Source organism: Bombina bombina, chromosome 1 (assembly GCF_027579735.1).
Source record: "Bombina bombina isolate aBomBom1 chromosome 1, aBomBom1.pri, whole genome shotgun sequence".
NCBI lineage: Eukaryota > Metazoa > Chordata > Amphibia > Anura > Bombinatoridae > Bombina > Bombina bombina.
The window spans coordinates 1,455,475,567-1,455,495,987 of record NC_069499.1 but is presented as its reverse complement, the minus strand read 5'-3'; the positions used below and the strand labels follow the sequence as shown (position 1 = coordinate 1,455,495,987).

The 20,421-nt window shown below is 39.6% G+C and overlaps 1 protein-coding gene across 2 annotated transcripts in view; it reads left to right on the top strand.

Moving 5' to 3' along the window:
* TMC6 (transmembrane channel like 6) overlaps positions 1-20,421 on the top strand; it is a 124,915-nt gene that overhangs the window by 70,497 nt on the left and 33,997 nt on the right. For both annotated transcript variants that reach the window (XM_053706033.1, XM_053706027.1), the window contains exons 15-19: positions 2,322-2,417; positions 2,524-2,599; positions 3,373-3,506; positions 6,845-7,021; positions 7,163-7,241. In XM_053706033.1, the coding sequence (XP_053562008.1) occupies positions 2,322-2,417; positions 2,524-2,599; positions 3,373-3,506; positions 6,845-7,021; positions 7,163-7,241 (562 nt within the window). The remainder of the gene's footprint in view (positions 1-2,321; positions 2,418-2,523; positions 2,600-3,372; positions 3,507-6,844; positions 7,022-7,162; positions 7,242-20,421) is intronic.

Genomic DNA, 20,421 nt, shown 5'->3' with positions numbered 1-20,421 from the left:
TTATTTGTTTAGACTGCTGTGTTAGTTACATTATGTAGGTTTAATTTATACGTCTGCCATTAAGCAGAGATTCCTCTCCATGTTCATTTTATGTAGCCCTCAACTCATTCTGTGTTTCTTTTTTTTTTCAAAATAATCTTTTATTGAGGTTTTGCAAATTATGTAATAGACTGGGACTGCCATACAATCATAAAGAAAACAATTCCGATACAAGGTATAGGCATCTTGGTAGTATGCAATGGAAAGCATATGAAAGTCCGCCTACGGCCACATCAGGGCCTTATGACTTCTTATAATAGAATAAATCAGCGGGTAAGCACCGCTTATGTTAGTGAAATATGGCTGCAAATAGTACCTAATAACCATGTAGTATATAAATATCTCTTGGTTTTTCGATTTCTTGATGGGGAGGAATCTTTTTAAGATGAAATCTTAGCGTGTAAGAGTTTATATTTTACACTGTGTGGGGTTAGTATATAGTTTGGGAGTTAGGACAACATAAGAGTAGAATCAAGTGTTGACACTATTTTTTTGGGAGATAAAAATATATGGAAATATTGTATCCCTAAACAATACTAGAGTGTTAAGGGGGTTTAAATAATGACAGGAGATTTTTATATGGAAATATAAATTAAAGGGCTAATAGGGCTAGTAGTGGGGGGTACTAGATGGAAAGAGCTTAACATAAATATGCGAGGAGCTCAGCCTATAATATAAAGAGTTCATTTTCTTTCTGCTGTGATAATAGGGTCTTCCCTTGATTAATAACTCCTTCGAATGTCTGGGGCGCCCCACAATCTTGTAACAAGTAGGAGCGAGTATATCAGACCTGTGTAGTGGTCAACTCAAGTCCCAGTGAGCAGTGGGCAAAAGCCTGAATTTTCACAAGATACTGTGAGCTATTGCGTAGCTGTCTCAAACCATGTGATTAGTGTAAATAGTCGTTCCCCTAGTAACAACATTAGTAGTCAGTTATTACATAGTTTAGGGGTTAAGGCAAGATAAGAGTATAATCAGGTGTTGGTACTGCTTTTTGGAGAGCAGAAATGTATGGAAATATTATGTCTACAAACAATATTCATATATTAAGGGAGTTAACCAACAACAGGGGGCACTTATAAAGGGATATGGATTAAAGCCTAAGGGCTAACAATGGGGGGAGAAAGGCGGGAAGAGCCCAGCATAAATAGATTAGTAGTAAAGCCAACAGGTGGTGGATAAACAAGCTTGTATAGGCATCATGCATAAGCACAAATATATAAACATTTTCAAGTGGTAACAATATTAACTATAAAGATGATTAAACATAATAGAGCAGATGATTATACTATGCAATCCACCGTCCCTTACTAGTCTGTAAAATCGGAGACTCATCCCACACCTCTTGGGACAAAAATCTGAGGCTGTAGTTGATGTAACAGCATAGACATAACTAGTATAATTATCAGGGTCATTAGAAAAGGGAAACTCACATAACGCAATGGTGTAGAGGGATCAGAGATTTCTGCGACCAGACATAGTGAGTCAGGAAGATGGTCCCCAGCAAGGGCCGGAACAAGGACTGACCCGTCTGATCTTAAATCTTCCTTGGGTCTCACACAGTCAGAGCTTGCCGCCAATTTAAATTTCAGTTGACAGGAGGCATCCAGGCAGTCCCCTAGCTGGTCAGCCGCATCCCACCCAGGAACCACCTGGGGCAAGTCACTACACACCAACCAGGTATAATGATCCGGAGTTAGGTCATCTGGTTGATCATAATGCGCTCGTACTCGTTTCCCTTTGTGTCTGCGTGTAAGATTACTGGAACTTGATCATTGTTGGGTAAGTTGCTCACTACCACCGTAATCTCCAGCTTCTCTTTCCTCTCTGTTGGATAAATGTGAACTGCAGCGATAGACAAAGGGCTCGCTTCCTTGCCCCATTGCAACAGCCTGACCAGTTCAACGTAGTCACCATCCATCTGTCTCTCTAGGTTAATCAGCAGTGTTGTGTTGGATTCCTCTCCATGATAGTTAGCCATATTGAGCCTGTTAACCCTAATGCTCGGGGGTTGGGGGGGGGAGCAAAGTTTCTGATGGTTTGCCACCAAATACCTCTTCAGTCTGAACCTGGGCTGAAGGATCACCCGGAATACAATATTCATATGCACTTGATCAGCTTGGCTTTTGTAATCTGAAAATTTCTTTCAAAAAGTAATAAGCTTTAAATTTCAGGCTATAATCGGTTGAATATATGAGATAATTTCAGAGCCTCAGGAAATGCGACTTAAGATAGTCGCGGCTAGGTCACGTCCCCTCATTCTGTGTTTCTTAATCTGATAGGATCATCCTGCAGAAGTACCACAAAAGCAAATGCCGACCTGAGTTTGATATTGCACGAAATGTTCTAGAGCTAATCTACGGTCAGACCTTGGTTTGGTAAGGATGTCATTGGTTCTGTGTGGTATGTGGGTGTGATTGTATCTATTAAGTTTTCTTTCTCATCCCTTCTCACTTTTGATCACCTTTTCTCCTTTCCCCTTAGGCTTGGTTTGCTTTTTTGCCCTCTTCTCCCAGTTGTTCAGATAGTGAAGCTCCTGATACTGTTTTATATTAAGAAGGTGAGACAAATAAGTTATGCATAGAACTTACATGTGCATAGCAGAGGTGTGTGCCAATCACATAATAGGCTGTTTTAATAGGCTGTTATAGCTGCAAGTGAAATTGGCATTGCGGGAGGCTAGGTGTCCTGGCAGCAGTCATTGTGCTTGGCATGAGTAAACATGGCCACAGGGTAAGATGTTATGGTAATGAGTGGGCATGGCCAAAGGATAGAATTGAGATGACAGAGAATGGTGATGACCATATGGTAGGAAGGGATAACAGTAGCCAGAAGATAGGGTGTGATAGTTGTGAGTGGGCATGGTCAAAGGATAGAATGTGATAGTTGTGAGTTGATATGGGTAAAGTATAGAATGTGATAGTTGAGTGGGAGTGACCAAAGTATACTGTGTTACAGCCCTAAGGTGGGTATGGCCAAAGGATAGGGTGTGATGGCAATGAGTAGGCATGGCCAGAAGAAACGCCATAAGAGCACTAAGTGGGCATGGCCAGAGGATAGGGTGTTATAGCAATGAGTGGGCATGGCATGAGGACAAGGTGTATAGAGTTTGAGTATGCATGCTCAGATAATAGGGTGTGTTGGGAGTAAGTGTAAATGTCATAAGGATAGGATGTGACAGAAATGAGTGGGCATGCCAGAAATAGTGTATGATAGACAACTTGTGTATTTTCTGCTTGTAGTTAGTATGCCTTGGGAAGTTATTGTGTGTTATAATTCTTGGTACAATCTCCAATTGAGTATTTACATTTTAATTTGTTATTTTTTACACAGGCAAGTCTTTTGAGGAACTGCAAGTCTCCGAGCAAGCCCTGGAGAGCTTCTCACATGAGTACCATCTTCCTCATTCTCCTCTGTTTTCCATCTTTCCTGGGAGCTGCTATATTCCTCTCTTACACTATGTGGTCGTAAGTATTGTGAATGAGGAGGAAGTGTATGTATGATCAGTTTTGGTACACGTGAGGAATGGGAACGTATGTATGAAGATCTCATATACATTTGATGGGGAAACTTGTGTGTTATATAGTAAGTGTAAATGTGACAAAGGAAGGTTCATGTGGGAATGGAAGTAAATATGTAGAAGTAGTAAAGTGCATGTGTGAATAGGAAGTGTGCCAGTATAATGGAGGATGGTAAGCATGTGTGAGTTAGAATAGTGCATGTATATGAGTAAGGAAAGTGCCAGGGTAAGGAAGGGCAGCATGTATTTGTGAGTCAGGGTGTGCATGTGCATTTGAGGAAGGAGAGTACCAGTGTAAGAAGGGAGGGCACATATGTGTGAGTAGGGAGCAAGCATGTGTACATAAGTAAGGAAAATCCCACACTAATGAAGCAGGGCATGTGTGTGAGTAGAGAGTGTTTAGAGTGTTCCAGTGAAAGAGAGGAGGGCACATATATGTGAGTGAGGAGTATGCATGTGCATGAGTACCAGTGTGAGGGAGGTGGGTATATATGTGAGTGAAGAGCATACATGTTCTTGAGTAAAGAGAGTACCAGTGTGAGGGAGGTGGTTATATATGTGAGTGAAGAGCATACATGTGCATGAGTTAGGAGACTACCAGAGTAAGGGAGCAGGGCATGTATGTGTGAGTGAGGAGCATGCATGTGCATGAGTAAAGAGAGTACCAGTGTGAGGGAGGTGGGTATATATGTGTTAGTGAAGAGCATACATGTGTGATTGAGGAGCACGCATGTGCATGAGTAAGGAGAGTACCAGTGTAAGGGAGCAAGGCATGTATGTGTGAGTGAGGAACATGCATGTGTGTGATTAAGGAGAGTACCTGTTTTAGGGAGCGGAGCTGTGTAAGGGAGGAAGGCATGTATGTGTGAGTGAGGAGCATGCATGTGTATGATTAAGGAGAGTACCTGTGTAAGGGAGCGGAGCACGCATGTGCATGATTAAGGAGAGTACCAGTGTAAGGGAGCAAGGCATGCATGTGTGTGATTAAGGAGAGTACCAGTGTAAGGGAGCAAGGTGTGTATGTGTGACTGACCAGCATGCATCTGTATGATTAAGGAGAGTACCTGTGTAAGGGAGCAAGGCATGTATGCGTGACTGACCAGCAGACATGTGCATGAGTAAGGAGAGTACGTGTGTAAGGGAGGAAGGCATGTGTATGATTAAGGAGAGTACCAGTGTAAGGGAGCAAGGCATGTATGTGTGATTGAGGAGCATGCATGTGTGTGATTAAGGAGAGTACCTTTGTAAGGGAGCAAGGCATGTATGCGCGACTGACCAGCATGCATGTGCATGAATAAGGTGAGTACCAGTGTCGATAATTCCTGTAGTTTTTCATATATTCATCCCTCTTCTTTTATTATTTCAATTACCTCAACGGTACCTCCCTCTTTTGTATTCCTTATCTGTCTCTCATTGGTATCTCTCTCATTTTAATCTCTCCTCTTTTTACTTTTTGCTCTTTCCTTACTTATATTTACGAATAGGTGGGATGTGTTAGGAGCGCCTAAAAAAGGCCAGGTCTAGTGAGGAGTACAAGCTAAAAATACTAAAATTTCACAGATTTAATATCACATATAATAACAGATGATCAATAACATATATTAAAAAAGCATAAAAGTACATGGATCCATAGTACTTAATAAAAACAATATAACAGTAGCAATGATAAAAAATGGTACAAAAATATAAATGGTACAAGAGTATAAAAACAAATGGGAAATACGTCCAAGATAATATACGTGTATTAGCCCCTGGGGGGCTGGGGCACATAGATAAGATAAAATATGAGACTAAAGGATAATAATGTGTGCAATATCAAGTGATACAAATAACAGTCAAGAATGTGTTATAAACAAAAAATAAGTAAAAGAAAAAACATGAGTGTTAAAAATGTGGATATAGACCAAATAACTAAATAGTGGAAGTTTTAAAAGTCCAATGGAAAAAATTAATAATGATATAAGTCAATTGGTAAAAATAATCAAAAATCCTTGTGATCCAAATAACAATCCAAAAATATAAGTTGATCCAAATAGATGATGCCAATAAGTGATAAGTGATCCAATAGTGAAAAGAATCCAATAGTGAAAGGTAAAAACAAAAAATCAAAATTCAAAACTACACCAAAAATGAAAAATAGTAACAATCAAAAAGTGATAGTTGGGTATCAAAAAAATATATTATGCAATAAACTCCATTTAAGAAAAAAATCCAATACCTGTGAAAAAAGAAGAAATACAACATAGAGCAGTATTGTTTAAAATAAACTTACAGTATTAGGAATAAGGCTCACCATATATGCCAACGCGTTTCGGCCCACCAATAGGGCCTTTTTCAAGAGTCTTGAAAAGTTTATTGCATAATATATTTTTTTGATACCCAACCATCACTTTTTGATTGTTACTATATTTTTCATTTTTGGTGTAGTTTTGAATTTTGATTTTTTGTTTTTACCTTTCACTATTGGATTCTCTTCACTATTGGATCACTTATCACTTATTGGCATCATCTATTTGGATCAACTTATATTTTTGGATTGTTATTTGGATCACAAGGATTTTTGATTATTTTTACCAATTGACTTATATCATTATTAATTTTTTCCACTGGACTTTTAAAACTTCCACTATTTAGTTATTTGGTCTATATCCACATTTTTAACACTAATGTTTTTTCTTTTACTTATTTTTTGTTTATAACACATTCTTGACTGTTATTTGTATCACTTTATATTGCACACATTATTATCCTTTAGTCTCATATTTTATCTTGTCTATGTGCCCCAGCCCCCCAGGGGCTAATGCACGTATATTATCTTGGACGTATTTCCCATTTGTTTTTATACTCTTGTACCATTTATATTTTTGTACCATTTTTTATCATTGCTACTGTTATATTGTTTTTATTAAGTACTATGGATCCATGTACTTTTATGCTTTTTTAATATGTGTAATTGATCATCTGTTATTATATGTGATATTAAATCTGTGAAATTTTAGTATTTTTAGCTTGTACTCCTCACTAGACCTGGCCTTTTTTAGGCACTCCTAACACATCCCACCTATTTGTCTTCCTCTTTGGGTATTTAGAGACCCAATTGTTATAGGAGCTTTGGTCCTGGAAGTTAGCGCCGTCGGATAGATATTATTTTTGTTCTTACTTATATTTAATCTTGCTTCTTATTCTTATAACTTATTTTACATCTACTTTTCTCTTTCCATTTTCACTTCAACTTCTTTCTTAGTCAACCAACTCCTTATGTTTTTTTCTTCTATCCCCTGCTAGGGTGAAGCCCTCAGACACCTGTGGTCCTTTTCGTTCTCTAGACACCATGCATGAAGCTGGGAAGATTTATGTACGGCAACTTGCAAAGTCCAACCCTCAGTTGGTTTGGCTAAACTGGATCCATCACTATCTAGTGGAGAACACCTTCTTTATATTCTTGACATCTGGAGTCCTGATGTAAGACCTGAAGAGGGTGTAGTCACTTGTGAGAGGATGTGGGGTGGAGGTTCCATGTTATGAGGGCTTTAGATGTAAATCTAGTGCAACATCTGCAAACTTGTGTACCTTACCTGGCTATAACTTTTTTTTTTCTTCTAGAATTGTGATTTACTTCTACTTTGAGGTTCTCAATGGACAGCGGAAAATTATCAATTTGCTCAAAGAACAGATTGCAAATGTGAGTACTAGATTGGGGTGCAAAATAAATACTTGCATCCTTTGTACTATGTTTGTGTCTATTATTCTTTGTGTAACTAATGTCTTTGCTCATTCTTGAGTTACCTAAATAGGATTGTCAACTCAGTTGCCATATTGTCCCTACTTCATGTTTCACATATTTATTTATTTTTTTAGTTGCTCTAGATCAGGGGTATCAAACTCATTGTATCTAGGGGGCCACTGGCCAAGTTTTCTTCCCCCATGGGGGCCACTTGAACAGAGTGAGTGCTGTGGAACTGGATATACTATGAACTGGAAGTGTCATTTACACAAGTAGTAGTGCATGGCAGGAACTGTAGACACAATAGACATACACAGTGTATATTTATCTTCTGAGAGCCAAGTGAAGTGATCATTCTGGAACTGAATAAAAAGTGACCAAGCAGTGCATAATTGGAGTCTACACTGGGCAATGCAATGCTTGTCTTTATTTTTATCTTGTGTTTGTCTGTTTAGCACATCAGCTTGTTACAACTCTTAGAACCCTAAAAACAATTGATGGAGTCAAATTAATAATTAACCTAATAAGCAACAAAGGGCCAGATTACATTATCTTGAGGGCCGCATTTGGCCCCAGGGCCTGTGCTTTGAGACCACTGCTCTAGATTTTCATTGTCCAATTGACAACATATGGTACAAAACCTGGCAGCAGCCTGTTTTTATTTTCTTCCTTTCTATTTTCTCTTTTTCTTTCCTATGGCATGGAGAGTCCACAACATCATTTCAATTACTAGTGTGATTTTCAACTCCTGGCCAGCAGGAGGAGGCAAAGAGCACCCCAGCAAAGCTGTTAAGTGTAACTTCCCTTACCCCTAATACCCAGTCATTCTTTTTGCCTCTGTCAATGGAGGATGTGCAAAGTTGGTGTCTGAAGATATTTAATCCTTTTATGGGTACTTTTCCCTGCAAATAAGGATTGGGGTCTAGCTGTGTCCATGTCAATCTCTTTAGTAAGAGTAGTGGTGGCTTTTAGCAGTTAAAAGGCAAGGTTGTCTTTGCTTTACTTTCAACACTTTGCTACCCTTTTATGTAGAAAGCCAGAGTTAGTTACTCTGCTCTTTCTTCTCCTACAGGTCCATGACAGGGAGTGAAGTACCTGCCACACCTAAGGAGCAGCATCTGTCCTGCAGCTGGATCTAAGGTAAGTGCCTTTGCCTTCTAGGTATTGAAGGACAGCAGCACTTAACAGGTTAATCCTCATATGGATCTTTGCTGGGACATAGTAATCCTTCTTAGTTAAAGGGACATAATACTCATATGCTAAATCACTTGAAACTAATGCAGTATAACTGTAAAAAGCTGACAGGAAAATATCATCTGAGCATCTCTATGTAAAAAAGGGAGATATTTTACCTCACAATTTCCTCAGCTCAGCAGAGTAAGTTCTGTGTAAAAAGTTATACTCAGCTGCTCCCAGCTGCAGGTAAAAAAATAAAAAAATGAAGAAATGAACAGCAGCCAATCAGCATCAGCAGTGCTGAGGTCATGAACTCTTTTACTGTGATCTCATGAGATTTGATAGTAAGCTTCCTTTAACCTGAATAGGGAAATAATATGAGAGTGCACGAGGCTCATCCCCTAAGCTCTCCCAGGACAGACACACTAATATGCTGCTTAGAAATCCTTTACAATGGGAGGTGGCTACTGAGGAATTTTTGAGGTAAAATATCTTTCTTTTTTACATAGAGATGTTCAGGTGATATTTTCTAGTCAGCTTTTTACAGCTATGCTGCATCACTTTCAAGTGTTTAAACATTTGGGTATTATGGCCCTTTAAGGATTCTTATTGTGGACAGATTTTTGACACTTTATGTGTTTGAAATAAAATAGAGATTTTTATCACAGTGTGAGATTTACTAATCTCTAAAATACATTGCGACTGAGCAGTTATATAATCAGGGATTTGCCGCTTCTATGACCGGGTAGTTCTCTTTTCTGTACGGACCCAGGTTTTATAGTATGTGGGGAATGGCTCTAAAAGGAGGGAGATGTTTTTTTATTTTCCTGCACTGTCTGTTTGCTACAAATATGGCTTTATATAGAGCCCAGTATGTATTGGTATTTGTATTACTTTCCCTCGTTTTTACTAACTGCTGAGGGACCGGACCGTTTATGGCGCAGTTAGAATCTTAATACTTAATACGCGCCTTGCCTTTTTGTTGGGTTAAATGCCGTGAGCTTATTTTGTCTAGGAGCCTGTTGTTTTATTTCCTCCCCCTAGCAGTTTGCGATCGCGCTAGTTGTGCCGTTTTTGTGGGTGGGTACATTTTAGCTGTTATGATAGTTTAGAGAGATGCGCTCAGCATCCATTATCAAGGGATCTCTTTCATAGAGACTGTGAGGGAGGATCTGCAGGCTGCCAATATTTGTCACAACCCTTTTTTTAGCAAAGGGTATCTAAAAGCTGGCTGTGACTCAACATTTTTTCTTTTATGTAACACATAAGTCGGTAACTCAGTGTAATGAGTTATGTACCCAGTGTATTAAGTTTTATGTTCTCTTTATGTACTCACTGTGTAATGAGTACCATGTACACTCAGTATAAGGAGTATTATATACAATGTAATGAGTGTTATATACACACAGTGTATTAGGTTATATACACACAGTGTAATGAATATTATGTACACACAGTGTATTAGTTTATGTACACACATTGTATTAAGTGTTTTGTTCTCATTATGTACACACAGTGTAATGAGTATTATGTACACACAGTGTAATGAGTATTATGTGCACACAGTCTAATGGGTTATGTACACACAGTATATTAAGTGTTATGTTCTCATTATGTAGTGTAATGAATGTTATGTACACAAAGTATAATGAATTTATGTACACAGTATATTAAGTGTGAAAGTAGTAGGACCAGCACACACTTGAAGATGTCCTGTATAGCTTATATCAAATACATTATGGTGCACACCTGAAGGGCCTCCCTTTCCAAGGCCCAGGTATATGTAGCAAAAAGAAAAACTCAGGTGGCATATAAATATGGCAACAGTGCCTTTATTGAGCTGAGCAACTTTTCGGGGCTCCTGCCCCTTTATCAAGATAACAAACAATGAGACATATCAAACATTTATATATACAGGTGACCAATCACAGAGCCATGGGGAGGGGTCAAACAGGAAGTAAGATCACACCTGACCTGATATACACATTTATCACTCATCATTAACCCCTACACTCCTGATGTGAAAAAGTCACCAAATTAAAAAGAAGTGCAGCAAGTTGCTATATATACTATACAATTAAATCTGAAACATATGTTATTAATATCATACTAGTTAAGTAGATTAAACTAAACTAAATTGAGCTATATAGTCAACCAGGGCCTCAAATTAGTATCAAATAAAATGAAGCAAATTCTCTGTTAAGCCCCTTGGGGTGCATAGTGTCTAGTTTCCAAATCCATCTGGCCTCCCAATAGAGTAGATCTTTAACTCTATTGCCCCCTCTAATACATCTAGGGGCTTGATCAATTACCATATATCTAAGTTGGTTAATTTGGTGGCCTTGCTCTATAAAGTGTGCTGGCACTGGGAGGTTGGCTGTTTTCTAATTTCTAATGGTGGATTTGTGTTGGCATATGCGGTCCTTGACCCTTTGCATCGTCTCGCCTACATATAACAGCCCACATGGGCACTTTAACGCATAAACAACATGTCTAGAGTTACATGTGTAGTATCCTTTAATCAGAAATTTTTTACCAGTATATGGATGAGAAATACTGCCCCCTTTAATGATGTTGCTAGACTGGCCACACCCCAAGCAGAGAAATGTACCATCCTTGGGTTTCCCAAGAAATCTATGTCCCCCTCTGCTCTGAGTCTGAATTGGGCATAGCTCTAACCAATCTTTTAGGCACCGGATGTATGCAACACAAAACCGTCCTTTATTTAAAAGGTATGCATGGAAACATGGGAATCCACCACAAAAAAGATAGCATTAGAGCGCTAGCGTAAATAAAACATAACCTTTATTTGGTTATTAAAAACAGGACATATAGTCAAATCAAATGGATAGAGATGGGATACCTCTGGCTGGCAGGCTTACGTGTTTCGGCATAGCCGTAATCATAGCATACTATGCCAGCCACAGGTGTGCATTATATACAGAATTAGGAACAACACCATTGGTTAAAAGGGACATATCATTAAGAACAACACGCCCAGAGGAATTTACATTTAACCCCCCATGTCCTGGAGGTGAAAAAACAGAATTAGTCCTTTAATAACATATTGAGCCTATGTAGGTATTTAAGAAACACATAAAAATACACAATAGATGAATCACCAATCATAAATGTCGTGCAAGTCCTTGTATTTACTACCTTTAAACTGCAGTCTTAGTTTATCACGTCATGTTTGTAACCTACAATAACGGTCTTCTACTTAAGTAAGTTATAATGTTGTATACATAAGTGCAAATATATACAATCATCACTGTGGGCTAAGATAGTGTGAGTATAGTAGTCTCAGGGTGTATGAGACAAATGTGTTGCAATGGCACGTGACTAGAGACAGTTAGTGTAATGTCTCACAGATCTATGTGTCAGCAAACATGAGGACATCGGAAATTATAACTATAAATCAGTGGGATATATATACATAAAACTCCTTACAAGAGAATATTCACATGCATATAAGCCCTGTCCAACGTTTGGTGCTGTAAAAGCCTATCAAGCTTAGTATCATATAATAATTATAACGACAAAACGTTGGATAGTAGGTTGTAGTCATTGAAGCGTGCCTAATACATAGTTATTATATCTCATAAAATGACATATTTTCATTTTAAGGTTCATCTCTCAAATGGATTATGCCATATTTATCTGTGAGATATAATGTTAAATCTATTAGTTGCCCTGGATTGTCTAATACATATTAGTACATTATAGAGGTTGATGGCAATAGGGGGGGGGGCATTATTTCCAATAGTTTATAAGGTCGAACTCTGAGTTCAGGCCTCTTGGTATTCTGGTATCAATTTTTAGGATCCACAACATTTCCCTATTAGATAGGGTTACTCCACGGTCACCCCCTCTTTTTGGTCTCGGTACCATATCTATTGGTTGCCATGAAAAACAAGTAAGATCTTTCTTATGAATCTGAGCAAAATGATGTACCACAGGGGTGGTCGCTTTGCCTACTCTAATGGTAGACAAATGCTCGATTATTCTTGTTCTAATGTCCCTAGTGGTGAGCCCAATGTACTGTTTTCCACATACTGTGCAGGTTACACAGTAGATGACAAAAGTAGATGTACAATTGAGGCAAAAATTGATCTCATAAGTCTTCCCTGTTGTAGTGGAGGTAAAGTGTTCTGACACAGTTAGATAATCACATGCTCCACACCTTGAACTTCCACATTTGTAAGAGCCTTTACAGCTAAGCCAGGCACTCCCCTGGGTGATGGTCTTTGGTAGAACTGTTGGGGACAGTATGTTACCTAAGCTCTTGTTTCGTCGATATGAGCATCTGAGCCCTTCCTTAGCACATTGTGTAAGTCTATCGTCTGCTATTAACATACCAAAATGGTATTTGACGATTTTGCATACTTCCTCATATTGCGCACTGTATTCAGTGACAAATGTGACTCCCTTCTGGGTCTTCCCATTTACCTGTGTTGGTTTATCCCTTAACAAATCACGTCTGTCTATTCTGTCCACCTCTCTTTGTGCCCTATTTATTACTTTTCTTGGATAGCCTCTCTGGGACAAACGTTTCCTTACTTCCATCATTTGAGTGGCACTCTCATTGGCCTCGGAACAGTTCCGTTTAGCCCTTATAAGTTGCCCCTTAGCTATGGCATACGGCACTTGTCTGGGGTGGCAGCTCTTGGCATGCAGTAGTGAGTTGCCTGATATAGGTTTTCTATATAGGCTCGTCTCAACTCGGCCCTCAGGACTCCCACTCAGTACCACATCCAAAAAGTTAATTTTGGTCTGTTGAATTTCATTTGTAAATTTTAGACCAATATCATTATCATTAAATTTCCCTAGAAACTTCTCCAGATCATCATAGCCGCCATCCCAGATAAGGATTAGATCATCTATAAAGCGGTGGTAGAAGGTAATACAACCACAGAGGGGGTTCTTATCTCCAAAGATGTGGGACAGCTCCCACCAACCCATGAATAGGTTGGGGTAGGAGGGGGCAAACTTGGCCCCCATAGCTGTCCCACATCTCTGGAGATAGAACACACCCTCAAATTAAAAAATGTTATAATTTAACAAAAACTCAGCCACTTGCAATACATATCTCTGAAAATCTTCAGTGAAGGAGGACCAACCCCTAAGGAAGAACGATATAGCTTCCAATCCCTTTGAATGGGGAATGGAAGAATAAAGGGCTGTAACATCTATGGTGACCCACAGGTTACTCTCCTCCACCCATGCAACATCGTTTATTAGATTCATGAGATGTTTTGTATCTCTAAGGTAACTCAGGAGGGCTTCAACAAATGGATGTAAAATCATATCCAGCCATTGGGACAGTCGTTCAAAGAGAGACCCTATACCACTCACTATAGGTCGTCCCCTCACATCTGTGAGGGACTTATGCACCTTCGGTAGATGATGGAATACTGGAGTGACCGGATGTTCAACAAATATATATGACATAGTGTCCTTATCAATAAAGCCATTTTCCATTCCATCATCCATAAGTTGCATAAGTTCTCTCTTGAACCGACATGTGGGGTTCGTGGGTTAAAACTGAATAACACTGTCTGTCGTTCAGTTGGCACATTGCTTCATTGACATATTGCGCCCTATTCATTACCACCACTGAACCACCCTTGTCCGCATTTTTTATGACCAGATCATGGTTATTGGCCAGGGAGGACAATGCTTCACTCTCAATTTTACTCAAATTATTTGAAGTGTTGTTAGTGGCAGAGTCAGCTAGGAGCTTAAGATCACGTTCCACTCTCTTGTAGAAATTTTCAATTATATTCCCCCTGCTTTGTATTGGGTAGAATTTTGATGGAGGTTTTAAACTTTTTGCTTTACTAATGCTTTGCACAGTTTCAAATCCCTCACTTTCCAACATAAGAGTGTTTAGTGAAACCAAGTCACATGATTCTGGAAAACTAAGATCAGTATTCAAATTAGTGGTGACCCATTTGGCACCCTCCTCTTCACAAAGAGACATAGTATCATTACCTGAAAAATGGCCTTTTAATGTTACATTTCGGATTAACCGATTTACATCAATAATTGTATGAAAAAGATTGAAATTCATGGTTGGTACAAAACCCAAACCAAGACTTAATATACGTATCTGGGCGTCTGTTAATACTATGTCTGAAAGATTTATAACACATGTAATTTGTATTTTGTTTGATTCCTCGTTTTCCCTCACATGGGAAAACAGCTTGAAAACCCTTGGGGCAAAGGCGGAGTAGTGGTTACCCATGTACCCTAACGCTAACGCGTTTCGGCTATTGCTGTAGTCGTAGCTAGAGGGCTAAAGCATTCACTTCAATATAAACATAAAAGTCACCTGTGATTGGTTAAAACATATGCTACGTGACTAAATCACACCTCCACCAATAAACCTCTGTGTCTGCACCTTTTCCGGATGTCAGCACTTTCACACTTTGACACATTGTAAGTTACAAAATATAAAACATTGTTACCGTTTACATAAAAGGAAAACAACACTGATATAGCTTCCAAAATAGTAAATGGACAGAGTCCAATTAGAATAACTTGCATATAATCCACAGTGTCAATGTATCTATATGTATCATGTATGGCAAGTAAGTGATAGAGGTTTAAAATCCTATTATCTTTTCTAATTTTCACTGGATATGACTAAGGCACGGATGTCGACACTTTAGCAGCCTCACTTCCCCCGTACTACCGTGGCACTTTGGATCCAGAAGCAGTCGGCTCTCCCTAGTTTGTCCGGCTTACCCACCCCCTACCGTGACGTCACACACCCGGAACTTGGCCGTGCACACGCTAGCGTGCTGTAGGGATCCACTTCACCGCTCGTCTTCAAAGCCGCCTGGAGCACACACTTACAGATGCCGCGGGAGAGGACTCTGAGCTCTTGATGTCACAAGGTGGGTCCCCAGGATCAACACTAGCTTATTCCAGCGTGTGAATCGGTGTGTATATATGGTGGATGTGAATCTCTATGAGGAGGAATTTCAGGGGGCGGAGTGATGGGAGAGTGTGCCATACGGGGGGATTTAGTGGAGGATATCGTTTCTACATCAGTGACTGGCCAACAGGTGCTGCTCAATATTTGTGTTTCTCTAACCAATCTTTTACCTATGGTATTGCCCCTACGGTAGCCCGCTCTTGGGATGGTTTGAAATTCTTCTATTTCGGGGCAAGCTTCCTTCAATAAAGGCCAATTTTTCTTAATAATATTAAAAACTTTCTGGCTCATAGCATTATATGAGGCAAAAGTAACAATTTTGTAGCATTTGGAAAGAATTTGGAAAGGAATGCAAAGAGAACCATGTTGCCGCCTTGCAAATCTGTTCCACAGAAGCTTCATTTAGGAAAATCCAAGATGAGGAGACAGCAGTTTCATAAGCAAAAATAATCATACTTCTTAACCAGAGGAAAAGAGAAGTAGAAGTGGCCTTCTGACCCTTATGATTTTCCAGAGAAAACTACAAACAGGGCAGAAGATTGCCAAAAAAATTAGTAGCTAGAAAGAGAATTTTAAGAGTACACACAACATAAAAGTTATGCAAAAGACGTTCCTTAGGAAAAGAAGGATTAGGACAAAAATAAATAACAATTAAAGTTTCGATCCGACATTTCCTTAGGGAGAAACCCGAATTTAGTACTCGAATTCCGATTGGCTGATAGTATTCTATCAGCCAATCGGAATTAAGGTAGGAATATTCTGATTGGCTGATGGAATCAGCCAATCAGAATCAAGTTCAATCCGATTGGCTGATCCAATCAGCCAATCAGATTGAGCTCGCATTCTATTGGCTGATCGGAACAGCCAATAGAATGCAAGCTCAATCTGATTGGCTGATTGGATCAGCCAATCGGATTGAACTTGATTCTGATTGGCTGATTCCATCAGCCAATCAGAATATTCCTACCTTAATTCCGATTGGCTGATAGAATACTATCAGCCAATCGGAATTCGAGGGACGCCATCTTGGATGACGTCCCTTAAAGGAACCGTCATTCGTCGGGAGACGCCGGAAGAAGAGGATGGATCCGCGTCGGCTGCTTCAAGATGGACCCGCTCCGCACCGGATGGAAGAAGATCGAAGATGCCGCTTGGAGAAGATGTTTGCCGGTCCGGATGTCCTCTTCTTGCCGGATAGGAGGAAGACTTTGGAGCCTCTTCTGGACCTCTTCAGCACCGGATGCCAGGACGGATCGGTGATACCTGGATGGTGAAGACAAGGTAGGAAGATCTTCAGGGGCTTAGTGTTAGGTTTATTTAAGGGGGGTTTGGGTTAGATTAGGGGTATGTGGGTGGTGGGTTGTAATGTTGGGGGGGGGGTATTGTATGTTTTTTTTTACAGGCAAAAGAGCTGATTTTCTTGGGGCATGCCCCGCAAAGGGCCCTGTTCAGGGCTGGTAAGGTAAAAGAGCTTTTAACTCTATTAATTTAGAATAGGGTAGGGAATTTTTTTATTTTGGGGGTCTTTGTTATTTTATTAGGGGGCTTAGAGTAGGTGTAATTAGTTTAAAATTGTTGTAATATTTTTCTTATGTTTGTAAATATTTTTTTATTTTTTGTAACTTAGTTCTTTTTTATTTTTTGTACTTTAGTTAGTTTATGTAATTGTAGTTATTTGTAGAAATTGTATTTAATTTATTTATTGATAGTGTAGTGTTAGGTTTTATTGTAGGTAATTGTAGGTATTTTATTTAATTAATTTATTGATAGGGTAGTGTTAGGTTTAATTATAACTTAGGTTAGGACTTATTTTACAGGTAATTTTGTTATTATTTTAACTAGGTAACTATTAAATAGTTCTTAACTATTTAATAGCTATTGTACCTGGTTAAAATAATTACAAAGTTACCTGTAATATAAATATTAATCCTAAAATAGCTACAATGTAATTATAATTTATATTGTAGCTATATTAGGATTTTTTTTACAGGTAAGTATTTAGCTTTAAATAGGAATAATTTATTTAATAAGAGTTAATTAATTTCGTTAGATTAAAATTATATTTAAGTTAGGGGGGTGTTAGTGTTAGGGTTAGACTTAGCTTTAGGGGTTAATCCATTTATTATAGTAGCGGTGAGCTCCGGTCGTCAGATTAGGGGTTAATAATTGAAGTTAGGTGTCGGCGATGTTAGGGAGGGCAGATTAGGGGTTAATACTATTTATGATAGGGTTAGTGAGGCGGATTAGGGGTTAATAACTTTATTATAGTAGCGCTCAGGTCCGCTCGGCAGATTAGGGGTTAATAAGTGTAGGCAGGTGTCGGCGACGTTGAGGGGGGCAGATTAGGGGTTAATAAATATAATATAGGGGTCGGCGGTGTTAGGGGCAGCAGATTAGGGGTACATAAGGATAACGTAGGTGGCGGCGCTTTGCGGTCGGCAGATTAGGGGTTAATTATTGTAAGTAGCTGGCGGCGACGTTGAGGGGGGCAGGTTAGGGGTTAATAAATATAATACAGGGGTCGGCGGTGTTAGGGGCAGCAGATTAGGGGTACATAGGGATAACGTAGGTTGCGGTCGGCAGATTAGGGGTTAAAAAAATGTAATCGAGTTGCGGCGATGTGGGGGGACCTCGGTTTAGGGGTACATAGGTAGTTTATGGGTGTTAGTGTACTTTAGGGTACAGTAGTTAAGAGCTTTATGAACCGGCGTTAGCCCAGAAAGCTCTTAACTCCTGCTATTTTCCTGCGGCTGGAGTTTTGTCGTTAGAGCTCTAACGCTCACTTCAGAAACGACTCTAAATACCGGCGTTAGGAAGATCCCATTGAAAAGATAGGATACGCAATTGACGTAAGGGGATCTGCGGTATGGAAAAGTCGTGGCTGAAAAGTGAGCGTTAGACCCTTTAATCACTGACTCCAAATACCGGCGGTAGCCTAAAACCAGCGTTAGGAGCCTCTAACGCTGGTTTTCACGGCTAACGCCGAACTCTAAATCTAGGCCACTGGATGCCCAAAAAAGTTCACCATGGTCATGTAATCACTGAAATAGCAGTAATGACTTTCATAACTTTTCTCCAACATAGGTGTGTCCGGTCCACGGCGTCATCCTTACTTGTGGGATATTCTCCTCCCCAACAGGAAATGGCAAAGAGCCCAGCAAAGCTGGTCACATGATCCCTCCTAGGCTCCGCCTACCCCAGTCATTCTCTTTGCCGTTGTACAGGCAACATCTCCACGGAGATGGCTTAGAGTTTTTTAGTGTTTAACTGTAGTTTTTATTATTCAATCAAGAGTTTGTTATTTTGAAATAGTGCTGGTATGTACTATTTACTCAGAAACAGAAAAGAGATGAAGATTTCTGTTTGTATGAGGAAAATGATTTTAGCAACCGTAACTAAAATCCATGGCTGTTCCACACAGGACTGTTGAGAGCAATTAACTTCAGTTGGGGGAACAGTATGCAGTCTCTTGCTGCTTGAGGTATGACACATTCTAACAAGACGATGTAATGCTGGAAGCTGTCATTTTCCCTATGGGATCCGGTAAGCCATGTTTATTACGATCGTAAATAAGGGCTTCACAAGGGCTTATTAAGACTGTAGACTTTTCTGGGCTAAATCGATTCATTATTAACACATATTTAGCCTTGAGGAATCATTTTATCTGGGTATTTTGATATAAGAATATCGGCAGGCACTGTATTAGACACCTTATTCCTTAGGGGCTTTCCCAAGGCATAAGCAGAGCCTCATTTTCGCGCCGGTGTGGCGCACTTGTTTTTGAGAGGCATGGCATGCAGTCGCATGTGTGAGGAGCTCTGATACTTAGAAAAGACTTTCTGAAGGCGTCATTTGGTATCGTATTCCCCTTTGGGCTTGGTTGGGTCTCAGCAAAGCAGATACCAGGGACTGTAAAGGGGTTAAAGTTTAAAACGGCTCCGGTTCCGTTATTTTAAGGGTTAAAGCTTCCAAATTTGGTGTGCAATACTTTTAAGGCTTTAAGACACTGTGGTGAAAATTTGGTGAATTTTGCACAATTCCTTCATGTTTTTTCGCAATTGCAGTAATAAAGTGTGTTCAGTTTAAAATTTAAAGTGACAGTAACGGTTTTATTTTAAAACGTTTTTGTACTTTGTTATCAAGTTTATGCCTGTTTAACATGTCTGAACTACCAGATAGACTGTGTTCTGAATGTGGGGAAGCCAGAATTCCTATTCATTTAAATAAATGTGATTTATGTGATAATGACAATGATGCCCAAGATGATTCCTCAAGTGAGGGAAGTAAGCATGGTACTGCATCATTCCCTCCTTCGTCTACACGAGTCTTGCCCACTCAGGAGGCCCCTAGTACATCTAGCGCGCCAATACTCCTTACTATGCAACAATTAACGGCTGTAATGGATAATTCTGTCAAAAACATTTTAGCCCAAATGAACACTTGTCAGCGTAAGCGCGGCTGCTCTGTTTTAGATACTGAAGAGCATGGCAACGCTGATACTAATATCTCTGAAGGGCCCCTAACCCAGTCTGATGGGGCCAGGGAGGTTTTGTCTGAGGGAGAAATTACTGATTCAGGGAACATTTCTCAACAGGCTGAACCTGATGTGATTGCATTTAAATTTAAGTTGGAACATCTCCGCATTCTGCTTAAGGAGGTATTATCCACTCTGGATGATTGTGACAAGTTGGTCATCCCAGAGAAACTATGTAAAATGGACAAGTTCCTAGAGGTGCCGGGGCTCCCAGAAGCTTTTCCTATACCCAAGCGGGTGGCGGACATTGTTAATAAAGAATGGGAAAGGCCCGGTATTCCTTTCGTCCCTCCCCCCATATTTAAAAAATTGTTTCCTTTGGTCGACCCCAGAAAGGACTTATGGCAGACAGTCCCCAAGGTCGAGGGAGCGGTTTCCACTTTAAACAAACGCACCACTATACCCATAGAGGATAGTTGTGCTTTCAAAGATCCTATGGATAAAAAATTAGAGGGTTTGCTTAAAAAGATGTTTGTTCAGCAGGG